General features: G+C 38.1%; 1 protein-coding gene and 1 non-coding gene across 2 annotated transcripts in view; one reads left to right on the forward strand and one right to left on the reverse strand.

Annotated features, from left to right (window-relative positions):
• The window catches only part of ANKFN1 (ankyrin repeat and fibronectin type III domain containing 1), a 281192-nt gene that overhangs the window by 205955 nt on the left and 51887 nt on the right, over nucleotides 1-23350 (reverse strand). Inside the window, exon 3 of the mRNA XM_058559350.1 lies at nucleotides 12496-12552. Within this exon, the coding sequence (XP_058415333.1) occupies nucleotides 12496-12552 (57 nt within the window). The remainder of the gene's footprint in view (nucleotides 1-12495; nucleotides 12553-23350) is intronic.
• Nucleotides 18416-18522, forward strand: LOC131418023 (U6 spliceosomal RNA). The gene has a single exon (XR_009222819.1). It is a non-coding gene; the product is annotated as a U6 spliceosomal RNA (small nuclear RNA).

Raw genomic sequence — 23350 nt, forward strand, 5'->3', positions numbered from 1 at the left:
ATTGTAGTGAGGTTTCCAGGGTAGCATTTGAAGAGACTCAGGGCAAGCAGCTGACAAAGTGCTCTTGGAAGAGAGGGTCGGTGGGAGGCAAGGAGAAGGCAGGTAAGATAAGCAGTGCATGTTTCTCCTTTGATTCCAAAATTCCCTCCTGGAGCTCCAAATGCTGCTTGAGAAAACCTATGGCAACTGCTTTTCTAGATCCAGGGTGACACATCCTTTAATATGAATTTCTTAAATTGTCCAAAGGAAACTGTGGCTATGCCCGTTTCCAAGGTGCCAAACATCTGGATGAAGGTTGAGACGAGGGAGTCCCCTGAATAGTCCCTGTGTCTTCATTTGCTTGTGGCCTGGAGGGTTGGTGACTGTGAGTAAATTGGCAAGGTTTCTGAAGAGGGCATCATCCAGGGAGAGAAGCTGAGACTCCAAGTGGAGGGTTTTACACACTGTTGGAAAATGCTCCCACAATTTCATCAGGGTGCAGACCCTGAGCCTGTGGGATTTACCTTCTTTTTCCAGAGTCAGGAGCAAAAGAGAGACTATTAATGTTTACGAGCCAGTGAATAAATCAGTTGTGTAGCACGTGGCATTAATGCAGCCCTGTTGTTTGCAGCTCTGTCTGCAGCCAGAGGCAAGGAACAGATGAATCCTGAAAGTCCTTATCGGCTCCAGGATTCAAGAGTCTCTGACCATTATCACAGCTTTCTAGTGCCAGTTTTTCCTGGAAGAGAACTGACATCTCTACTCCCAGGACCACTGCATTATCACCATCATCATCATTACCACCACCATCAACATAAAGCTATTGAGTGCTTACTATATCCAGGCACCAAACCAAGGGCTTTAAGTTGTCATTGTATTTAATCTACAATAACCCTTTGAAATTGGTACCATCACAATCTCCTACTTATAAATCAGGAACCCAAGGTTAACTGGTTGACCTAGTCACCAAGATAGCAAGTGACAGATCTGGGACTTGACCTCAAAGCCTATGATGTCGATCAGTATGCAGTTAAGTAATCCAGGCCTAACTTGAATGAATGAATGAATAAATAAACAAATAATTACAAAGGCCTATTCTGACTTCAGTGACTCTTGATATTCTTAGAAGATAGTATTGTTTGGCAAAAGAGCTAGATTTAGGTCTGAATTCCAGATTCATTACTTTCTAGATGTGTGGCCTTAGGCAGGTAGTCATGTCTCTGAGCTTAATTTTGGATCTGTAAAATAGGGATAATATTAACCATTCTGTAGAGTTATAAAGTTCTTATGTATAATACATAATGTGCTTGGTTCATAGTTGATCCTTATTATTTTTAAACATTTTAAATGTTTGTATTAATTGATAATCAGTTGTGGCCTAAAACTATCTTTCAAGAAAAGATAACTATGGACAGGTGGCAGTCAAGAGAAGCTGGTGCATTTTCTGCCCCCTCACCTCCTACCATTCTTAAATCATCAGAATGTGAAGCTCGCCTTCTTCTACTCTTTACTGCAAGTTCTCAGCCTCAAATAATGAAAAAGCAAACCTGATGAATTTCAGCCTCCTTTCATAAGCTAGACATCTACAGGAGGGAAGGCTTATGTCTGCCAGGAGGAAAATGCCTGGGATTTTGAGAGACTAAAAGAAATATTACATTTTTCTTATTTTTTAATTTGCAAATAATTATTTCTTTCCAAGCTCACAAATAATGGATTAAAAACAATACTCCTCTACTCCCCAATAAAATGGCTTGACTTGAGTCTTTGAAAATATTTTCATTAATCTTTTCTAACTCCTACCAGGCTATTCTCAGACAAACTCTAGCACTGGCACTTTACATTGCTGGACAATGAAGGAATTCAGAAGGGAAACAGCCACTCTTTGAGCAGATCTCAGCTCATGATGCATTTTTTCTTCAGGGAGAGTTATTATTTACTAATTTTTCTCCATAGTAAATTTGCATTTCTTACATAAATGCCTATTATCAGAACGTGGAGGCTTAACTGGTAATGTATAACCAAGTTACCCAAATATTTTAGACTAGATTGTCTTGAAAGTCTAAAATTTAACAAGCTTGTGTAAAAGCTGTGTAATATACAATAGTTCAGTGAAAAGTTGACCCATTTACAAAGCACGATTGGGTTACGCTTACCACACTGATTTTGCTTTATAAACAGGCTACTTTTTCACTGGGGTAACATATAGATTAAATTTCCATTAAAAATTAGCCACTTCTAAATTTATACAATTAATTTTGACTTTTTGGGGGGACCAAGGAAAGGTGGAAATGCACTCTTTTCTCTTTACAACTCTGTTTTTCACAAGGAGTATCCCTTTCCACACTGCCTGAGCCTAAAGGGAGTAGTGAGCGTCCTTTTCTGGGTAAGTGTCTGTGCTTGGTGGATTGCTTTGGCAGAAAGAGCTGAATCCTACATCCCAGGCGTTTGGAGCTATGCTGTGACTCAAAAGCAAGAAGCCTGAGAAAAGCTGGACTTACTTCCCATCTCTACTCTTTCTGTACCAGAAGCCATCAATGTTCTTTCCAGTATATTCTATAGCTCCAAGTTCAAGTTTTGTGGAGACACAACCACCAGTTGTGACCAGCTATCTCCACCAAAACACATCATCGCAGGGCTGGCTCAAAAGAGAATCATTGAATCAGATGGCCATGGTCAAGGGTAGGCTAGAATCAAGGATATACTTTCCTAGCTGCTTTTCTCCCTCACCTTCATGCCCTCCTGTAGGTTTTCATTGCCTTTCACTCTTTACTATTCCTTTCCCCAATCCTCTCTGACTGTAGTCATTTAAGCCTTAATGTTAATGGATTTCAGAGGCAGGACTGACCTGGTGTCTTGAGGCAGGATGTACAGAAAGTGGTGAAAGAGCAGAGTCCTTTGTGTCTGAAAGTTGCCATAGATTTGCAATCAGAGCCACAAGACTGGGTTCTTCTCTGCCAAAGCACAAGTCCCCAACTCCTTTACTGGTCTGCTTCCTCACCATCTCTTCTCCCACTTTCTGGGTACCAGGGATTTGGGGCTCATGCTCTCAGTGTCCTCTCTTTATCTCTATCTTTGTGTGAGGGCTCCACCCCAGAGCCTGTGAGATCAGTGGCCTGGGGTGCAGCCTGGTCATCGGGCATTTTCAAAGCTCTTCTGGTGATTCTGATGTAGAACACGGGTTGAGAAGCTCTGCTATGGAGGAACCAGTTAAGGTGTTGGGGAAATCAGGCTGCATGCAGTCTAGAGGAAAACAGATATTGGAGATATAACCAAGGGAAAGAAACTATCTGGAAGTCCTGGCTGTGGAGAAGGAGTGTAGCCACTCCTGTGAGCTGGCTAACACACAGACAATGTATTAAGAGCAGATTTGATATAACTTTTATTTGATAAAAACACTGGGGCCGGCCCGGTGGCGCAAGCAGTTAAGTGCGAATGCTCTGCTACGGCAGCTTGGGGTTCGCCGGTTCGGATCCCGGGCGTGCACCAACGCACCACTTGGCAAGCCATGCTGTGGTGGCATCCCATATAAAGTGGAGGAAGATGGGCACGGATGTTAGCCCAGGACCAGTCTTCCTCAGCAAAAAGAGGAGGATTGGCAGATGTTAGCTCAGGGCCAATCTTCCTCACAAAAAACAAACAAACAAACAAAAAAAAAAACACTAACTTTGGTTCATCAACGCTCAGGCTCCTGTTGGCATGTAGCACTGTCTCATAGCCATAACTTTAAAATTAGTGAAAACATTCAAACCTTGCACTTTCTTAGGTACTGGGGTGCTTCAAATACTATAAATTACCAATTACCTGTACTCACAGTGGGGACAGGGCAGTGGTTCAGGAATCCCAATGTGCTGAAGAATTATTTTATTTGCTTTATTCCTCTGAACATTTTCTGTCACATGTTTTGGTGAAATGTTTTAATATTCATGAAAGACTACTGGTTCAGCATTAGAGAAATTTTCAGCAATACTGAATATATGATCTCCAAGTTCTTGACAGAATATACAACCTTTATGACTTTCAATGTTCCACTGCTCAATCCTTATTAAAAATCCAGTTTTAAGAAATAATATTCAATAAGGCTTGCCTAGAAGATGTGAAGATAACGTAAATGCTCAGAATGATCTGTGCCCACAGTGAGAGCCCAATCAAAGTAAATCGTTTGTTATTCCTTCAGGTGGTCTGAGTGTTGTTCCTGGATGAATCCAGACCCTCAGGGAGCTGTGTGCCTGGACTACGGTGTTCTGGCCTCTTGTGCAGATGCTTTCACTGTCCTGGGCATTGCATTCCCCCTGGCCTCCATGAAGAATGGCTCAAGAACCAGCCTGTTACAGGTTGCTGTTGAATTGATAGCAGCAATGTATTTTTTGAGGACTCACAGGAGAAATTTCATTGAGATCTCAAGGCCAGGAGCAGTTATATTTCTCCTGAGAATCTGGATTCTTTTTTAATATAAAGACTTTAAGTTTTTAAGAACAGTTTTAGGTTCATAACAAAATTGAGAGGAATGCATAAAGATTTCCCATATACTCCCTGCTCCCACACATGCATAGCCTCCCCCACTACCAACATCCCTCACCAGAGTGGTACATTTGTTACAATTGATGAACCTACAGTGACACATCATTATCACCCAAAGTCCATAGTTTACATTAGAGTTCATTCTTGGTGTTGTACATTCTATGGGTTTGGACAAATGTATAATGACATGTATCCATCATTATAGTATCATACAGAGTATTTTCACTGTCCTAAAAATCTTCTATGTTTCAATGATTCATCCCTTCTCCTCCTCCCCAATTCCTGACAACCATTGATCTTTTTACTCTCCACATAGTTTTTCCTTTTCCAGAATATGATATATTTGGAATCATACAGTATCTAGCCTTTTCAGATTCAAATTGTTTTTAAAACAATCAGATTCAGATTGTTTTTATCTGATGCCTACCATGAATTTTGTTTCCTTCCTTCCTTGGCTGCTAGGAAGTACAGTATTAATTGGTGACCCAGTTTTAGTAGCCGTGTAGAACCTTATGGATGCATTTAGTCTACTAAAGTAACCTCTTGTTTCACCTAATTTTTCTCACCTCCTCTTTCTCACTCTAGATTCCTTCAATTATTATTTTTATCTTATTACACTGTATGTATTTTTTAAAAAAAACAACCTTTGAAGAGGTGGAAGGAAAATAAATAAACAAAGACGTAAATGCAGTTGGCTTAGGAATACATTTAAATAATTCTTTTGCAGATTTACTGCCCTAATTTTTTCTTGAGTGAAACGAGCATAACAACAAGAGTTTCAGTCTTGGTTCCATCATTGGTTAGCTGTGTAACTTTAGAAAAGTCATTTTATCCCGCAGGCCTTCTGTTTCTCTATTTATAGAGTGAAGAGGTGGAAATACATGATTTTTAAAGTCCCTTGCAGTGGTGACAACCTTCGATGTATAAAAGAGTTGGCATTCTCTGAGCATATATCATCAACCCACAAAGGTACTGAATGGCAGATGGAAGCCAGCTTGTGAGCCTGTGTTCTATGATTACGCCACAGAGCATAAAATTCACAAGGAAATACTTGACAGCTAATTGCCCTGAGCCAACTTGGTAACTTCCCTCAAGGAGTTTACAGTCTAAGAGATCTTCCTGAAATTCATTCTCAATATCCCAAAAAGTGGGCATATAGTAAACACTTAATAAATATTTGTTGAGTAAATAAATGGAGAGATGAATGAATGAATCAATACCTTCTTGAATAGCTTCTCAAATTTTGGATTTTTTCCCTTTCAAATAAATTTTATTTCATTTATTAAAACAGCATCTATGTACATAAAGGTTGCTACATACATATAAGAGTTATTATTTTCTGGTATAAAGATAATTCTTGATATGTATATGGATTCCCAGTCCCCTGGCTGTAACTTTGTGGTACATATTCCACTCACTCCCCAACCCTAGAAGTAGGAAACTACTTCTAAAGATTTATGATGATGCTTTGGAAAAAAATATTTCCAGTTATTTTTCCTAATTAGAACCTAAACATCTATCTATTCATAAGTGTTACTAGAATTAGAATTAAATTGTTATGGAAACTTTATGGTGTGAAGAAAACCTGTTATTTTTATTGCAACTTTTTGATAAATAATTTTTTTGTTTGTTTCTGAAGGAATGCTTCAGATCCTTTATTATATCTTCAAAGATATAATAACTTTTGTATTGAGTTGATCCATAACTCAATACAAAAAGATATAGACCACTGACTTAGAGACAGATTTGTAACTCAACTCCAGCATCTGAATAGGACTTCTTGGCATTCATTTTATAAGCTATCCTCACCCTTTGCTTCATTTTTTTTTTTTTTTTGGCAGGGGAAGATTCGCCCTCAGCTAACATCTGTTGCCAATCTTCCTCCTTTTTTTTTTCTTCCTTTGTCCCCGTTCCCCACCAAAGCCCCAGTACATGGTTGTGTATAGTGGTAAGTTCTGGTTCTTCTATGTGAGCCGTCACCACAGCATGGCTACTGACAGATGAGTGGTGTGGTTCTGCGCCCAGGAACCAAACCCGTGCTGCTCCAGGGGAGCGCACCGAACTAACCGCTAGGCCATCAGGGCTGGCTCTTAATTTTTTTGTTTTTAGTTTCTTAATGCTCATATTCCAGGAATATGTTGTATGGACTCACAATATCCCTTCCTACAGAAGTTAGGAATACAGGTTACTTTTTTTTTTTCCTTTTAATTCTCCTGATAGAATGTGAATTTCCATGTTAGCTTTCAAGCTTCATCTGGGATGAGAGTCGACACAAATGAGATGAGGTCCAGTGGATGGTCTTTAGCATCAAAACAATAAGTGGAAATGAAAACTGTGCAGTTCTGAGATAGATGCCTAATCTGAATACTTGGACATCAGAGAGAAAACATTTTGGGCAGTGAGAGATTTATACTCTCTGCTAATTGCATAACAAAAGTCTTTGCTGACATGGGGCCGGCCCGGTGGCGCAAGCGGTTAAGTGCGCGCGCTCCGCTGCGGCGGCCCGGGGTTCGCTGGTTCGGATCCCGGGCGTGCACCGACGCACTGCTTGGTAAGCCATGCTGTGGCGGCGTCCCATATAAAGTGGAGGAAGATAGGCACAGATGTTAGCCCAGGGCCGTCTTCCTCAGCAAAAAAAGAGGAGAATTGGCGGATGTTAGCTCAGGGCTGATCTCCTCACAAAAAAAAAAAAAAAAAAAAAAAAAAAAAAAAGTCTTTGCTGACATAAATGCAACTAAGTCAAATGTTGGCTTAACTAGAATGAAAACTGCCCTACAAACAGAGGCTTCATTTTTAAAAAGTCACTACATATACTTTCATAAGATTTCATTTATTACCTTACTCCCTAACAGATGGTGCTTTTGGGAACGCCTCTTATAAGTTAAAGTTGAAACATTATTTTTCACCATTACAAAGTTATGCAAAGCTCCCGTATTAAAGGAGACCAATTAAAGAAATACTGAGTAAACACAATTTGGCTTTCTTTGGGGAAAAATAACCAACATTTTTTTTTTTTTTGCAAGACTATCTTTTATGATTAACAAGATTGTATATGGCTCTTGTTTTAAGCAGCTTCAGATTTTTTTTTGGAAAGAGGTGAAGTATAAATACATTCAATAAATAAAATGATGTGTCAGGTTTAGCTTGCCCTCCAACTTTCCTGAATGGGAAAAATTGTTCAAATTGTTCAAAAGTAATAAAGTATCAAGTGATTATCAATGATGGCTATACTATTTTAGATACATGATCACACATAATTGTCTATTGTATTTAGAAGGGAAACCCTGGACTGCATAGCATATTCCCCAATCAACTGTTGGCTTGCTGAAGCCCGAGTAACTTAACTCTTGAGGGTACACTTTCTGCCTTCACTTGAGACAAGCTGTAACATGATGTATAGATCTAGTTTACGTGGCATATTGCAACCAGATGCTTTAAGAAAAAATACTCTGCGCACAGAAATTGGTATTGATTTATTTGAATAATAATGCCAAGCTCCCTAGATTAATGACATAAAAATTATTTTATATTCCTGGATAGAAACACGTCAAATTAAGAAATGATAAATTCTTGGCAAGCATGCTGTCACTTTTCCCTACAGTGCCCATGACAGACATTACTAATCAACTCTACCATTCTTTTTCATGAGTTGAGACTTGGCTGGAAGAGCATTTGAACTACTGTTTCAATAGACTGTAGTTCTCATGTAAGATTAAACTTATTTCCTTGCATTTTGAAGCAGGTAAAATAAAGCAGAGGGCCTATGGAATGTTGTGAGTAGGTATATCTCAACACTGCCTGGATTCTAAATAAAGAGTAAAACTGGGTTTTTTGAACCCTAAATTCTCAAAGAAAATAGAGAATGGAGGATCCTTGCATTATGTTGTCTTTTCTGCTCCAGTTTTTAGGAGAAAATGGGCCTTCTGTTCCTATGGCATTGCTGGGGGGGCGTGTTGAGGGCTTGCCAAGCAAGAAGGGTTCCAATGTCCTAACCCTTGTTTCAACCACTGTATAAATATATACAGTAAAACCGTTTCACAGAACCTTTTTTTTCTTAGAAAAAACACTAACGATGGTGTAGCAGAAAATCCAGAAGCACTGGAAGCTGCCCCAGTGATTAAATCTCAATAAGTGCTATGGGACTATTGACTTTCCATATGGAAAAAAGTAAAATTCCTCTTCTAATTTATCTCCTTGTGAAAAGCCAGCAGACCCATAGCACTTCCTAAACAGTCCACCCTTCCCCACTGATGTCTCGTGACATTTACTAGGGCTTTCTGTGGGTCGATTTTGGTGATCCCTATCTTAGCCCAGTATCTGTCTATCCCCACGACAATACAAACTGTCTTAATGACTGCAACTTTATAAGTCTAGCTATCTGTTCATGGCAAGTTTGCCCAACTTTTCCAGAATTGTCCCTTTTCAGAATTGTCCTGGCTAATTTGGGGCCTTTCTTCTTCCACACAGAGTTTAGAATCAGTTTTCTCAAGTTCTGTGAATAATCCTATTGGTATTTTGATTGGATTTCCTTTGAATTTACATATTAGGAGATAATTTATATTTTTATCTTGAGACTTTCTGTGCATCAGCATGATACATCTGGTCAGTCAGATCTCTTATGTCTTTCAACAACTTTTTCTTGTGAAAATCTCAAAGATTAGGATGATTTTAGCTACAGGCAAGTTACGTGCTTAATGATATCCCAAGCTGTTCTAGCCAGACTGTACGTGGCTTGGGAATTTTCAGCTGCATTCCATGCTGTTCCCACATGGGAGGGCTCTCCTCACTGTCTCCCTGTCTCCATTGGTCCTAGTCTCCCCAGAGGGATTAAGTTTCAACTTTTCACGGTGTTAACTTGCTTGGAAATGCACCTTTTTGCCTTCCCTTCTATGGCTCACCTCCTTACTGTGTTTGCCTCCTAATAAATCATGTAGACTTTCATCCTTGCTTCCGGGGAATCCTTGACAAGTATTAAGTAGATTTCCATGCCAAATGTAATAAAATCTAATTCTCAGAACTTAAAAGTAAAAACATTCCACCCGTGGTAACCAGCAGGTAGGGTCATTCGGTGGAAGAACATGGTCTTTGGGCCTGATGGATGCTTGAATTCCAGCTTCCCAATTTTTTTCACTGTATAGCCTTCATAAACCTCTGTCTTCCACCTACATGAAAATAGTAATTTAAGCCTCACAATATTATTCTAATTATTAAATGACATATTAAATCTTACATTTATTCAATAAATATTCATTTGTATAGGATAACTTATGTAAGCAACCTAGTTAAGTAACTGGCACAGACTGGTATACAATAAATAGAAACTATGGTTATTACTGTACAAATGAGCAGCAGAACAAATCTTGCAGAGCTTGTGACAAACAGTGATATTTAGTATTAGGGACATGCATCTGTCATAGGTGTTGTGCACCAGGGCTCCCTGTGCTCTGTGTCATGAGGTGAGCCTTTGAAAGCAGACAGACCTGGGTTCAAATACCCAGTGTGTTATCTGAATGCCCTTGTTAACTTCTCTGGGACTATCTGTGGGATGGTGATGATGATGCCTACCTAAAGGTCTGTGCTGAGAAGCCAATGAGATAATGGACAGAAAGGCCAGGCCCTCAGCCATGTTACTTTTCGTAACCTCCTTTCGGAAGATCTGGTTGCTCCCTACTGAATACATTGCATCACTTTCTCCTGACACAATAACATGCCACATCCAAAGGTATTTAGATAAGTCTGATCAGTGGACACTGTTCTGTTCCAGTCTCCAGAATTAACAGTAGTTAAAACATAATAGTGCTTTTCATACATTTAATGTAGGCAACAAACAGGACCCTGCTATCCATTATCTAAGAAGTTTTCTAGAATGTAGCTTTAGAGAAAACATACTGAGGCCAAGTTTGAAGGTAAGGGTAATATAACAATTCTTTTAAGTCTTTATAAGCAATCTTCAGAAGACGACAGTTGTGTGTCAAAGAAAGAACATGGGATTTGGAGTCAGATGGACTTGATTTTAGTTCCAATTCTGCTATTTTTAGTTACATGTGATCTTGGATAGAATACTTCAAATCTGACTTTCAGTTTCTTCAGTAAAATGCTGAAATAATCCCATTTCACAGTGTTATTAGTAAGATTAAATCAGGTAATAAGGAAATGCCCAGTTTAGTACCTGGTACATAATCAATACTCAATAACAGTAAATAGTAACAACGGCTATTATGCAGCTTGTGTATAACTCTGAAATATTTACTTTAGCGTTTTCCTTTTTTTTTTTTGTAAGGAAAATCAGCTCTGAGCTAACATCCATGCTAATCCTCCACTTTTTGCTGAGGAAGACCGGCTCTGAGCTAACATCTATTGCCAATCCTCCTCCTTTTTTCCCCCAAAGCCCCAGTAGATAGTTGTATGTCATAGGTGCACATCCTTCTAGTTGCTGTATGTGGGACGCGGCCTCAGCACGGCCGGAGAAGCGGTGCTTCGGTGTGCGCCCGGGATCCGAACCTGGGCTGCCAGTAGCGGAGCGCGCGCACTTCACTGCTAAGCCACGGGGCCGGCCCAACTTGAGCATTTTCTTACCTAAAGTTGCTAGTCGAAGGTATGGAATATTTGTGGGAAATCTGTATCTTACTTTCAACACCTGTTGTGCTCAACTTTTATATGTTTAACTTTCAAATGACCTGCATTTCTGCATAGTATATATATAAAACCCTAAATTTCCTTACCTGTACCAAATTCTGACTTGTACCTCAGCTTACCAAAGAGGCACATCAAGTTTTCTTTATATAATGCTGCCTGCCAATGAGTTTCAGCAGGTTTGCCATCGTTGTCTGCAAAGCAGCATTCATTTGGCAATTATCCGAGTAGTTTACTGTATTTTCTCTTATTTTATAAACATGAATGGAGATTGGAAAAATGATAGATATGATTCTAGTGATAAGCATAGATTTAAGAAGGAAACCATTCTATATGCTGAAAGCAGCAGACCTTTAACCTTAGTTTGATATTCTATTAGCTTAAGCTTGTTCACTGTGTGTTCTAAAGTGAAGGAAATGAAACAGAACTGTGAAAGGACGCTAGAAGCTTGTATCTAAAAGTCAAGTGGTAGGTATTTTACAATATTCTTTAAATATTGTAAATGAAGCTCCCTTATAACATGTATGAGTATGCTTTAACATTCATCTATTAGACTTTAGCATAATTTTTAGTGATGTATTGCATACATCGATAGGAAACTGCCTACATTTCTAAAAAGTCTAGTTTCTTTGGGAAGTTTCTTTGTTTCTTTATGGAATTATAACAACTCGTGGTAACACTGATCATGTCAGCTAAATCAAAGTTCTGATTGGCAGTTTCCCATCTTGATTCATAAAAATTGCAACATTTATTATTAATTATAACTATTTCTCTAGTCGGCTAAGTTCTTCAAAGCATGAGCTCCATCAGGGAAAGCATACAAAGGGGGTTCATAAAGAAAATAATAAGAAAAGGTTGGAAACCAAATGGGTCCAACAAACATAGCTGGGCAACTTTGTAACTTGAGCTGCAGCCATTAACTTGAGCTATGGAGATGGGTCAGGGGCTGACTGAAGTTATTATGTCTCTGTAGGAACTTGACTTCTTTGAGATTGGTTTCTTGGAGGCAGAACAGATAAAAGGTCTTAGTTCAGTCCTCACTGAAGCCTCTGCCCATGATGCTATGAATGAGGTAGATTTGCTCCAAACACACAAATTCGGAAGCAGACCCCTATCTGGGTAGCCTATATCTCAATTTATATTTCCAATGGAGCTTGTAGTCACCTTGCAAATATTACTGATTTTTCTCCTCATCGGATTAGAGGTGGTGGTGGTGGTGTGAAATATAGAAAGGAACAACATTGATTACAAGTGTCTCTTTTTGGGCAAATAATATATTCTTCTACAAAGCGATGCAATCTTGACAGGCAGGACCATTTTAATCTGATTCAGGGGAAGAGACCCATCTGCTTTTTTCTCTATGACCTTTTACTAGGTTGATGCTGCCTGTCTTCTCTTTTAATAAATTGCAATGCAGCTCTCCTATTAAAAGAATCCATAAAACATGACTTAGTGCTGAAGCAAAACTACAAAAAACAATTACTAGCACAGCTCCTACATGTTTGTGTTGAATCCACATTTGGATTCTCCAGTTTCCTTAGAGAATTGCTTTTCTCTTGATAGTGTCTCTTAGCCCCTACTTCCATGTAGTGTTCATTTTAATGACATATTTAAAAGGGACTAGACTGTGTTCTCATTTAAAACATTGTAAATAAAATTATCTCTCTTGTATACAGATAAAATAGTATTACTTTAAGTGTTTGCTATCAGATTTAAAATGTTACTGATAAAATTTGAGAATCACAACAGAGACACAGTCCATGCGGGATTTAGGTTTTAAAGTTGATGTGTAAGGTAAAAATTGCCGATTGTCAAAATTACTGGTGAAAATTGAGTAAATTATCCATAACACACCATGGAACCATTTTTTAATAAATCCCAAACAGTGTGTCAGGAAAGATCACTGCTGAGCACCAAGTAAAATGTTATCTTGGGTTTAGGTACCATGATGTTCAAAAAAAAATCTTTAAATACTGGAATCACCCTCTGCTTGGTGAGACCTTCATTCTGTGAAAGTCATAAAGTGCATGAAATGAATGACCTGAGGAACCAGTGGATTCAGGCCTCCCAATGACTTTGGTGCCTGGCAAAGAATCATTGAGTGAGAAAGTGGGTAACATCTCTCACATGATTTAACTCTTATTTTTCTTTTGCTTTTTGCTGAATATTATACAGTTAAATTTGCAGATTGCAAAAAACAAAAAACAACAAAAAAACGGACCACTGAATATTAGAATTTAAAATACAAATAGTGTTTTTTGGAGCTATCCTCAGCAAATTTCAAGAGGCTACAGACAAGTAAGCAATCAGCACACATTTGGTAATTCGAATACTCAATATTATTGAAAGCCTTTTTGGGAAAACACATATTGAAATTGGAAAATCTTAGTAAGACTAAGGAAGTATACTGAAATTTTAATGGAACAAAAAGTTGGTGAGCTGACTGATCCTTCTCTAAATAAAACTTTCCCCAAAGCAAAGCAGTGGTTTAAATTGTCTCTTACTGAGGGGTAAGTTGGTACAGGCTTCAGAGGGCCAAGTTGGGAATCCTAGGAAGCTTATCTCTTTACTCTTACTCCCTGCCAATACTCTTGTTAGAACTACAGATCTAACCATTTCACTAAGGTCCTCTGGATCCAGTGATGTTCAGCCCTCCCCTCCTGGCACATGCAGTCTGCCTGGATTCATGAAATGACTCGGCATCTAATTTCAGGTATAAAAGCCCAAGAAACGTAAAGATGAGTGGTAACATCACTCACTCATTCAGCTTTCTCACGACCTGGTATTAAGAAAGTCTCTCAGAGCTGAGCAAATTAGGCTGACGGGCCCAAAGGGCTGAGGCTTGGGAACTGTCATGATGCAATAGCTTTGAGTCATTGAGAGAATTTACTGTGGGCACGTGACTTTGGGTACCAAGCACACAGGGAAGGAGGCTGAGAAATCTTGAAAAGGACACCAACACAGGAAAAATGATTAAGGGTGGTCTCTCCTCCATTTGGGTCAAATGTTGCAGAAGAAAGTATTCCTTTAGAGTTATTCTGCCATATCTTCACCTTGAAGCCTCCACTGGAATAGGAGCTCCCTAGGGCACAGGTACTGTTAGTATTTACGTATCTTCACCTTGCGTAACTAGCATAGTGTCTGACAATTAGTTTGAGTAATGCTTGATGCACATTGTAAAAACTGATATGTTGAAGTTTATAGGTTATGAGTAGAGAAGGAAAGCCAATCATGTATGCAGTATTTTAAGGCACCACTGCCTTCCTGCCACACTGCTACATTCTGTGTGTGCCACTCAGAACTTCCCTCCAGACAGCATCTCCACCACCCTTCCTGCTTTCTTAGCAGCCATCTCCAGTCCATTCCTGATATTTCATAATGGTCTATGGCTGAACTCTGAGGCCACCTGAGGCCACCTGGCTTCTCCACCATAATACAATGAAGTTTCATTGAACTGAAAATGTATTGAAAGGCACAGAATTACAGAACATGATAATTATATAGTTTTTAAATTTTAATAAAAAACATACTATTCTTCAAATACCCCTCAATGTAATTGGAGAATAAAACTGTAAATCCAGATTTCATATGTATATATGTATGTATAATTTTAATAAATGCAGCCCTTTAAACATTTTTCCTGAATTGGTTCTCATGGTGAGAAGGTGGCTCACAACAATCGTAATCCCTTAACTATAATCAGTCAGTCTATCTACCTGAGAGCTTCTTGAGGTATATGTTGTGTTTTAGGTAAGCAAGTCCCATTTCCGGCTTCCAAATCACACCAAACGTTCTAATCTTTGTTCAACTATGTTTTGTCCAACTATACCAGAGAGTTTATGACCTTGGCCTCAGATCAGAATGTGCCTCTATTTTGCCACCGTTGTGGTCCTTCCCTCAAATATGAGATCCTCTTTCTTTCCTGTCTTTGGGTGGTTGAGTGCCCAAATAGTGACATGAACTCATTGTGTGACCCCTTCCAATTGATGTGGATTTTCTTATTGGTCCTCAGCCTCCTTGTTCAAGCTTTGTTTCTTGTTTGCCTCATTCCCATTGCCACCAAGTATCTGGCTAAGAACTTGGCCTCATTCACTGGCTATCTGGCATTCATATCCTGTCCTAGCTCACTGACCTCTTAGCTTTGAATCTCTGCTGTCTTATGGTCTTTCTAATCACTTAGATTCTGGAAGGTGGTCATTTTAATCTGCTCCATCTTATGCTGACATGACAGCATTTGGGGGACAAAAGATAAAATGGAAAAAGTTCAACTGGTTACCATCCACCAAATTTGGATTAGGTCTGGTTGCAAAACTCCCAAGATGGGTTCATAATGATTATCAATTACATTAGCACTTTCCATTGCTTGGCTTCTTTCATTCAACATTGTTTGAGGTTTATTCAACCATATAAGTTGCATGTAGTTATACATTGTAAATTCCCATTCCTGTATACTGTTTCACTGTGTGAATATACTACAATGCATTTCTGTTGGGTATATACATCAGAATGGAACTGCTAAGTTATAGGGTATGCATATGTTCATTTTTAGGAGATAATGTCAGTTTTCCAAAGTGGTTGTACCAAATGTCTCATCTACCAGCAATGTATGAGAATGCCAGTTGCTCTACATCCTTACTAGCACTTGAGTGCTATTTTCTGCCTCTTGTTATAGCCATCTGGTGGATATCATTTTATTATCTTTTATTTTGATCCAGATATCTGGATTATATGATAGACGTTCCTTGGGGGTACTTTAAACTGGTATCTATTCATGATCTGGGCAGTTAGCTTTTACAGTGCCTTTTATGTAGCATTGAGTCTCTCTCTTTGTCTGTCTTGCTCCTTTTAAAAGACAAGTTGTTTCATAAATCAGGAATAAAGTTACTTTTGCCACTTTAAAGTTACTTTATTTTTAGCCTTAAAATTAAATTAACATGAAGACACAATAATCTGGTGCATCTTTTTGAAATTAACTCTAAAATAATAAATAGTCTTACTGTAAACCATACTCTAACTCTGAGACTTTAAAGATCACATTGTACCAACAAATGGTTCTATAACTTCTGTAATGGCCATTGACGAAAAGCAATAATAGCTGACCTTAAAACAACCTCTTTGTGTGCTTTGGTGCCTTGAAACCCACTTTAACCCCACTGGAGGATAAAGACTACTCAATCCTATATACATAATGATCCCTGGTTCCACATATGAAATCATGGACATAAATAAGAGAAATATAGGATATATATTCACTATCTCCATGGGTCTTCAAAACTGGGAAAACATGATTACTCCACATGTAAAAATTAGACAATAATAAAAATGAGTATGTAATCAATTGTTAAATAGGATGCTCTAATTATAATTGCTAGAGTAATTATTATTATTATTATACTGTATTTTAAATTTTTCTTTGTTTCCCACTCTTTTGTTTGTTTCCCATGGAACGTGAGTTCCATGAACACGGGGACCACCTCTATCTCCTTTATTACTGTATTCTCAGTGCTAGTATAGTTCCTGATATATTATAGCACTCAATAAATATTTATGAGACTAAATTGAAGGAAGATAAAACATGAATTAGAATAAGTAGCCAGGGAAAAATGATTAAGATGTAGGTAGTAGACAGAAAGGAAAAGGAGGGTTTTCTAGGCAGAGAGCATACACAGCTCTACACTAGTGTTTCCTTTTCTTGCTATAATCCTTTGTATTTCTTAAAATTCACATGATTATCTTAATTCATTCCCCCTGAAAATCATATAAGCTTATGGGACTCAAAAAAGTAAATCAGGTATTAAAAAGATATAGCCTTGTTCACAAACAAAATCAATAACTCTGTAGATAACACATAAAACAGAAAAAAGAAGAGATAAGTGGATGGGTGAAGACCTCCAGCTGAGCTGCAGTCTGGAACCAGGACAAGGAAGGACTAGAATCAGGGAAAGCTAGGAGTTCAGCACCTGTGTTTACCAAGGATTACAAATACTTGATATCAAATGAGAATCTGAAGCTGGGCTCACTGCTTGAAACCAGGAGGTAATGTGGGTCTTCCCAGTTTGTCAAAGGAAGAAGAAAAGGTTGGGACTGCAGTTGTGGCCTAGGGAGGCTGGAGAACACACACTCAGCTTTATGAACAGTAACTGAGCCAAATGTCACTAGCTTGGGGGCTTAAATCTTAGACATCCCCAATATCACCACGGAGCAGGAGCATGAGCCCCTATTAAAGATTTGGTTGGACTGAGAGTTCTGGGTGGGAGGCTGAGTAAAGGCAACAGGAAAACCTTTAGATAAGGAGGAGTGAGAAGAGTGGGCTGGAAGGAGGGAGAGAAAGAGGAAAGTCTCAAAAAAAGTAAGATATACATAAAGTTTTCAAAGCACAAAGAAACTTAGTGCTAGGTAAATGTAAAGAAGAGTATAATGACAAAGAAAACTATAGGGCATTCTCATAAGTGAACATGAATGAAAAAAATTAAATAGAATATTTGCAAATTGTATATCAATGTATTTTTAAAGACTGTTATAGAGTATTCCAAGAATGCAATGATGGTTCAACATCAGAAAATCTATGAATATGATCTATCAGATAAATATATTAAAGGAACAAAACCATATTATTATCTCAATAGATGCAGAAAAATACTTGATAAATTTCAACATACAATCCTGATTAAAACAAAATCCATTAGCCACAACTAATGGAACCCGAGATATTTCTAACTGAGAAATACCTCTCATATGCTGGCCAGTGGCCTGCCAAGGAATGAAGACCTGAACCATGGGGATTTATTTACTTGGTGTTTGGGATTGATGTGTATTCCCCAAGTGGGAAGCAGAACTAAAATGTCTTCTCTTTGATGTCTGTGCCTGCCATTTTGGGCCATATGCAGTCTGAGGAGTAAGTAGATGGACCTGGTCTACAGATGTAGGAGACACTATGAAGCCCAGAAACAAGAGAGCAGCCGTGGTTCTTGATAACTCCATTTCTGATGGAGCTCTCCAATTCAAGTTAGTGTAAAGTCCAACTAAACTTTGTTTCCTTTTTGTGGATTTCATTAAATATCTACATTCTTATAATTATCTCCTCCATTTTAACCTGAGCTTCTGACCTTGTAGTCTAAAAAATTGTTTAGAAGAGATAAAGTGATAGAATCTTTGAGTCAATAATCAATACTAAAGATGGAAATATATTTTATTGGCAAGGTAGGTAGAAAGTGGTTTCTGAAGACTTAGGAGATAGTCTCTGATCTTTGATAAAACTCTAAAACATATTTAAAAAAAAAATTGTGTACTCGCTTTGGCAGCACATATACTAAAATTGTAACGATACAGAGAAGATTAGCATGGCCCCTGTGCAAGGATGACAGACAAATTCGTGAAGCGTTCCATATTTTTATGGTGACTGACAAATAATAATGTACAACTGGAATCTCACAATGTTGTAAACTATTATGATATCAATTAAAAAAAATAAAGAGCTTGAAAAGGAAAAAAATAATAATTGTAACTTGGGAAAAATTTATTTGTAAATATTTGCAGTTGTACCACAAGCTCTTCCTCCGGCTTCCTATCCCTCACTGCTGTCTAAAGAGGAAGGACCGGTATTGTACTAGAGAAGGTTTGTGCCCATTTGCAAGGGCCAATTGTTAGATTTTTAGGAATTTGTGAGCTGTTTGTTAAACACAGCCATTTAAAAAAATTGAATTATATAAACTTATGATGAAATAACTTGTATTAAAAACAAAGCAAAAAAATACTCAAAACTCATCACTTCCTATTTGTTTTACAACATTTTATTATTGCCTCTCCTTCTGAGGTTACTTGCATCTATTGTATCTGTATGGTGGAAATACCCTATAAAGTTACTGCACATCCCTTCCTAATTCCATATTCAGTGATATCATGTTGGTTGCCTGACATTGGCCGTGGTAGGAGTATTTACACCACAGAAATCAACAAATACTAGAAATTAAAGTTTGATTTATTGTTTTGTTGATTGTCTAGATTTAAGAAAGTGATGTAGAAAAAGTTAATAATGCAGATTAAGCGAAAAAGAGTGTTGTGTCTGTAGCTGTCTTATTGAAAATAATACAGAAACTTTAGGAAGTATTGTATGGTATTAAAATACTGTTATCCAGTTTAGTGAAAAAGTTGCTCATTTTATTGAGGAATGAGTGGACATGTGACATACATTTTTGTTGTTTCACTTTTGTCTTACTCATTAAAATAAACAAAAATATCAATCACATTTATATGTAAACTACATTTATTCATCAATTGAAGCCACAGGTTGGCTACAGATATAAGAGTTCACCAAAAATCAATGAAAGCATTCTGTGAGAAGCAGTTGGTTATATGGAATTTATAATAAAGAGTATTACATATTTTATTATTTTTTGTAAATTGTGTGCTGCACATCTATTATATCAGTAAGATTTATAATAAATATTTATTTATATATGTAATATTTTTCCAGAAGCAGCCTGGAAGGGCCACATGGAAATTACAAAGGAAATGGAATTGTTGGAGACAGGAAATACTAGGAAACTAGTAATTTATTAATCCTGGAGAATTGGGCATGATTAGGAGAGAAGAGGTAAACAAGGAAAAAAGCAGCACTAGCCAGGGTTTTGTTATATAGAGCAGCAGGGAGAGAGAGAGGCAAGATTTTTGAGCAGCTACCATGAAAAATTTGAGTAAAGAAGATCTTTAGAATATTTTGCTGTGGAATGTAATATAATTCCCCTTTGAGGGATTGTAGTAAAATTTTACATTACTTTCATCTTTTTAGATGTTTGTGTTTCTTTTGAATGCATACCTAAACTTAGGCCATGAAGCAGTTGAGTTATATTTAGGTTACACAAGCATTTTGATGATAAAATTATTATTTGGAGTCAATATGGGTTTACTATGAACAAATTATGCCAAACTTGCCTTGGTTCCTCTTAGGATAGGTTAGTTATACCAGCATATCTTGAGAATGACAACAAAAGCAATGACAATAAAACTATTATTACTATTAATTGTTGTTTTTATATTATTAGTAGCTGGTCTATATTCTTTACATGGATTAATTCACTTAATCATTACAACAACCTTATGAGGCAGATACAAATTTAATATCATCATTTTACATATCAGGAAACAGATGCAGAAAGGTGGATTAACTTGCTCCAAAGCACATAGCTAGCAAAATCTAGCAAGATTAGAATCCAGGCCATCCAGCCCTGAAGATCACCCTACATAATGCTACAAAATCTCTGAGCATTAGCAACATAGCATAAAATTCTTCTTGTTCTTACTTTGTAAAGGGCACTGATATCAGTCTAAAGATAGCTCTCTGTCAGGGTGTTGGAAAGCTGCCAGTATCTGATTTTGTTGACTGATTTCATAAAAGCATTTATTGAACATCTGGTTGTTTAACAAAATGTCACAGACATTTCAGGAGAGAGAAAGATGAATAAAACATGATTCCACCTTTGAGGAGCTTAAAATCCAGATATTCACTGCTTTTATCAATCTCTTGAATGAAGTCAAGAGGCAAATCAAATATGTCCCAAAACTGGGAGGGGATTTAAAATAATTCAAATTCAAAAATCTCCTAACAGTTTCCACTAATATTCTGAAACTAATAAGTGTCGCAGGGATAAATGTAGGGTTTGCATAGTATTCAAAACCAAGTGCATAAATACAAGTCTGGAAAAAAATCTGCTTTTATAGCAGCTTTTATATAACATATCTAGAGGTTTTAGGATTAACCTCAGGACTAAATTGCTGTTAAAATTTGTGAGGTGCTCTTAGGTTATAGTACTAGAAATAACATGTCCAGATCGAGAACTTGGGCTTTGTTTTTTCTTGGAATCCGTAATGGTTAGCCATCTTGGCAGTATTCTTTTTAGTTCAGGCTATAACATTTTAAGAGGGACATTGAAAAATGCAACTGTCATATGAAGAACGGCTGAAGGAATTGGGAGGCCCAGACAAGGAAGACTCAAAGAGTATATGGGATCAGATTCCAAAGTATTTGGACGGTTGTCATATGGAAGAAGGAGTCAACTTCTGTGCTGCTCCAGAAGGCAAAACCAGCACAAATCACCTGAAGGTTATCTCAGGTTAGCAAAAGAAAGTTCCAAGTGTTGAGTTATTAAAAAATGTATCAGGCTTCCATGGACTCTCGGGGTGAGCTGTTGAAAGCATCTTCCAAAATTAAAATCTCAGGATTTTTAACAGTATAACACAAACAATTCCCTAAACCTTTAGAACACATACACAGGAAGAAGATCATATTTTCCCCAAATATGCAAAAACTATACAATTAACATATGAGTAGAAATTATCTTTATATTCCTCTTGGAAGCAAAAGAAGCAGTGACATTTAGGTCATGAAAAGAGAAGAAATAAATGGCCTGTGCAATTGCCCTGATGCATAGAAAGCATGTGAACTATGGGCATAAACTCTGGGAATCTACTGAGTGGAGAACAGGGGGCTTTTTGATATAAAGAAGTGAACAGATGAGGCCGGCCTGGTGGCATAGTGGTTAAGTTTGCGCACTCCGCTTCGGCGGCCCAGGGTTCACAGGTTCGGATCCCAGGCACGGACCTATGCACCGCTTATCAAGCTATGCTGTGGCAGGCACGCCATGTATAAAGTAGAGGAAGATGGGCATGGATGTTAGCCCAGGGCCAATCTTCCTCAGCAAAAAGAGGAGGATTGGCTGCAGATGTCAGCTCAGGGCTAGTCTTCCTCACCAAAGAAAAGTGAACAGAGAAGAAATACAAGGTTTACACTGGATGCAACTTTAAATCCTTCAGCACAATGACTAGCAGCCATAAAAAAGCAAACACAAGTCGACAAAGCCTTTCCAGAGTTGTAATAGAAACAGAACCAATTACTCTTGCCTAGATAAATGCTACATCTGTGCACAGCTTCTGCAGTGCAGGCTGCAGACCTCCCTCTGCAAAGAGCACTCAGCTTTGGGGAAGAGGAAGAAAATGCAATCAGAACAAGGACAAAAATTCTGGCGCATGGATTTTCTAATTTACACAAACCAAGTTAACATCATTGGTCAGTGGACACCTAGAGATGTAGGTGTCCTAGTATTTAAAGAGAATCTTACCAAGGCCAGAAGGGGCCAAAGGGACCCAGTAGAAGAGATGCTCTAGGCTTGCTGAATACAGGAAAAAAAGAAGAAAGGAGATTGAGATTGCAATCCAGACAAAACTCAATGGAGAGTCAAGAATAGTTAAGAGGAACAGACCTTTGCTTAGCCAACGAAAGCCCCAGATAAAATCCCAACCACACCACGCAATTTATTAAAAGTTGTTTCTTCTCCACTAACCAACAGCTTCCACTAGTCTCAAGCATTCCTTCTGACTTATTTCGTTAACATTTCTTTCTTTTTTTGGAGTGGTCGGAGCCCCAGGGAATCTCTTTCTCTCCTCTCCCTACCCCCCAACCAGTGGGGCATTGAATGAGTGCCAGAATGTTGTCTGTGTAAAGAGAAATTGCAAAACCACAAATTGCAGAAAATTGTTACTGCCAAAAATCGAAAGGAACACAATATCACCATGCCTCTTAAAAAGCAATTGTGCATTTTACAGGCCTCTGGATGATTCAGGTTTGTTTGGCAACTTTCTCACCCATACCACCCAGAAGACAATTCTCTTCGACCAGAGGTAGTGGTCTCAAAGAATATGTATAGTTGTAAAGAGACAAAAAACGTGGATGCAAGTTGTTCCAGGGGCTTGATTTGACCCAATATGGTTCTGTTTTCTCCTATTGCATAGTATTGATTTTACTACTAAAGTTTGCCCCCCGAGTCCCAGGAACTCCCACTAAAACAGAGAGAGCCTCCAATAATCTAATAAGAATCCCTTAAAGATAGAAAGCATTTTTCGGTGGTAAAATCTTCTTGAAACTTATGAGGTTATCACAACAGTCTTTGACAGAGGCTGGAAAAATGTTTTCCTTTCTCTTCTTCCCAATCATAATAAAGATACTTAGAAACTGAGGGTTAACTAACATTCTTAAAATTATGCTACTCCTGACAGAGTGATCTGGGACTCAGACATGAGCCTTCTGATTTTTAGTCCTGAGTTACTTCCACAGCCCACCCTCTTTCTCCAAGGAAGTGTGTCTTCCTGACTTGGCTAAGGCTGTCCTCCTTCGGCGGGGTTGGGATTTTACCTGGCCCATGCACATTCCAGGTCCTTTTCTTGGAAA

The sequence above is a fragment of the Diceros bicornis genome, chromosome 18 (assembly GCF_020826845.1).
Source record: "Diceros bicornis minor isolate mBicDic1 chromosome 18, mDicBic1.mat.cur, whole genome shotgun sequence".
NCBI classification, from domain to species: Eukaryota; Metazoa; Chordata; class Mammalia; order Perissodactyla; family Rhinocerotidae; genus Diceros; species Diceros bicornis.